Source organism: Teleopsis dalmanni, chromosome 1 (genome assembly GCF_002237135.1).
Source record: "Teleopsis dalmanni isolate 2A chromosome 1, ASM223713v2, whole genome shotgun sequence".
Lineage (NCBI taxonomy): Eukaryota > Metazoa > Arthropoda > Insecta > Diptera > Diopsidae > Teleopsis > Teleopsis dalmanni.
The window spans coordinates 5672736-5675331 of NC_051846.1; the positions used below are offsets into that span (position 1 = coordinate 5672736).

At 34.4% G+C, this 2596-nt stretch overlaps 1 protein-coding gene across 1 annotated transcript in view; it reads left to right on the forward strand.

Annotated features, from left to right (window-relative positions):
* LOC119676559 (putative uncharacterized protein DDB_G0285119) overlaps window positions 1–2332 on the forward strand; it is a 31848-nt gene extending 29516 nt beyond the window's left edge. Inside the window, exon 2 of the mRNA XM_038087837.1 lies at window positions 2192–2332. Coding sequence (XP_037943765.1) covers window positions 2192–2332 — 141 coding nt within the window. The remainder of the gene's footprint in view (window positions 1–2191) is intronic.
* Window positions 2333–2596: the final 264 nt, after the last annotated feature.

The window sequence follows — 2596 nt, forward strand, 5'->3', positions numbered from 1 at the left end:
TTATAGGCGCTTTCCGGTATGGCTTTGAGTTCCCTCTGCGAATTCTGTTTTACGTCTTCTATGGATTCAAAACGCGTTCCTCTGAGTGGTAATTTGAGGTTGGGAAACAGGAAAAAGTCACACGGTGCAAGATCAGGTGAATACGGTGGCTGTTCGATGGTATTTATTGAATGTTTGGCCTTAAAATCGTTGATAATGTTGAACAAATTGAGGTGAATCGGAACAAGCCGGGCGTTGACACGTCGCATACACAAATTGTCCACCAAAATCAAACGAGCCATCTCACGACCGATGCCTAGCTCTCGTGCTATCTCTCTAACACTCACATGAGGATTTTTGAACACGATTTCCTTTGCCTTTTCAATGTTTTCGTCGGTGGTAGAGGTCGAAGGTCGTCCAGAACGCGGCATGTCTTCGACGGTCGTACGACAGTCCTGAAAGGCTTTGTACCACTCATAAACTTGAGTTTTCGATAAAACTGATTCCCCATAAGCCTTTTGTAGCATTCGCAACGATTCTGCACACGAAATTTCGTTCGAAAAACAAAATTTGATGCAAACTCTTTGTTCAATATTTTTTTCCATTGTTTTTTTCGCAACGCACTACTGAGGTGAACTGGTTTCAACAGCTGCCGTAAACGAACTGTCCGACAGACTCGCGCTCATTTTTGGCATAGTAATTAAGGACAGTGCTGCCAAACTACATAAACTTAAAATATCGAAAAATATACAGCGCGCGAATTTTAAATGAGAACCTCCGAAAACTTTTCGGTCACAATGTATATTAAGTGAGAGCACCAATGCTACTGTTCAAAATTTTATATAATTTATATTTTTGATCATTTTAGATATTTATATTTATGTACATATATACTGAGTTTATACTTATATATATAATATTTATGCTTAAATAAAGAAACAATACTCACAAGAAAAACATATTTGACGTTTAATGGAACATGTAGTTGTATAATTTTTAAATTGGCTATATAGAATTTTAGTTTTAAGAACTTTTCGTAATAATTGTACTGGGTCTCTCATTATTTTGTTATATCGCTATTTTAAGAGTACAACTTTTATCAATACATTTCATTGATTCTTGAATTCTACACCTCTTTTCATTATTTCGAAAGGCGTAAATTCTACCTCGCTGTTGAACTAATTAAGGTTGTCAATATGCTCTATTGATTATAGGAGTCTTTGCTTCAAGAACACCAAACAAGAATCTACGAATAATAAGTATGCAACTGTCTTTTCTACGCGCTTATGAACTTCTTCACTTCAAAGAATTTAACTTTTTAGTTGCATAATTTGTGTATTTATTGATAAGACATAGTATCAAAGAGGCTTTGGAAATAATTAAGGTTGTTAATATGTTCTATTGATTGCAACGGTCGTATCAGTCTGTTCTGTTGTTTATAAGAGTCTTCATTCTTTTTCATTATTTCGAAGAATATTGATTCCGTATTCTTTTTCAACTAGCTTTGGATATTCTAACAATCATGTTCCACCTCATCCATCACTAAAAATATTAAAATAAATTTAGCTTAACCCGATTTTTTTTTTCCATTATTTAGAAGAATATTGATTCCATATTCTTTCAACTAACTTTAGATATCCCAACAACCTTGTTCCACCTCATCCACCACTAAAAATATTAAAATAAATTTAGCTTAACCCATATGAAATATTGCAAATGATTTAATGTAGTAAACACCGAACGTAGTGCCCATTATGTCGCATTATGTGATAGAATTTGATACTGATTGCATACTTTTTACATTATAAATTGTTTTAATTTTATTTTTTATTATGTAAATATATTTTTTTTTTAAATACCAAAGTTTTAAATTTTAAAATTCAGCACAGGTGCATTGATTGAACGCCTATTAAGAAGCACTGTTATGCTGCATTATGTCGCTATGCTAACATATGCTGGCACACCTCCATCAATATACTCCATCAGTGTACTTCATATATGCACCCTTTTAAATGCTTAACTGTATCTGAACTCCTTTAAATTCAATTTATTTAAAAAAATCTCTTTTTTTATTGCTTTTTTCCATAGTTTACGGCTTTTTTATGTCGTTTCAGTTGATTCGCTTTCAATGAACTTGCAGCCAAAAATTCACAAAACAAAAATGAAGTGCGTGATAAGCGTTTGTTTGGGGTTCAATATTCACAAATACCAGTGCATACCGAACGATCGATACAATCATAAAATAGTTGCCAACAGTTTAGCTTTAGTTGAAGCAAGCAATAACTCAGTTGCTGCTGCTGCTGCTCTTGCTGGTGCCTTTCCTGTTGTTGCTACCGCTGCCGCTGCCACATGAATTTCAGTTTGATTGCTTCATTGCATGACTTGATTGCATTTTGTTGTGTTTTAGTAGATTTATTTTTTTTGTTTTTACCAGGTTTTAGTAGTACTGAAAATTTTATTATACTTCATTCTGAGCCGCACATTAACTTGTCTAACTCGCCAACCATCCAGTCCCCATTACCACTTGTCCGTCTGTTGGCTTATAAATTTGTTCGTCATTCATCCGTTCGCATGCACTTCCGTTCTACTCGCATTGTCGTTACTGGTATGGCGTTGC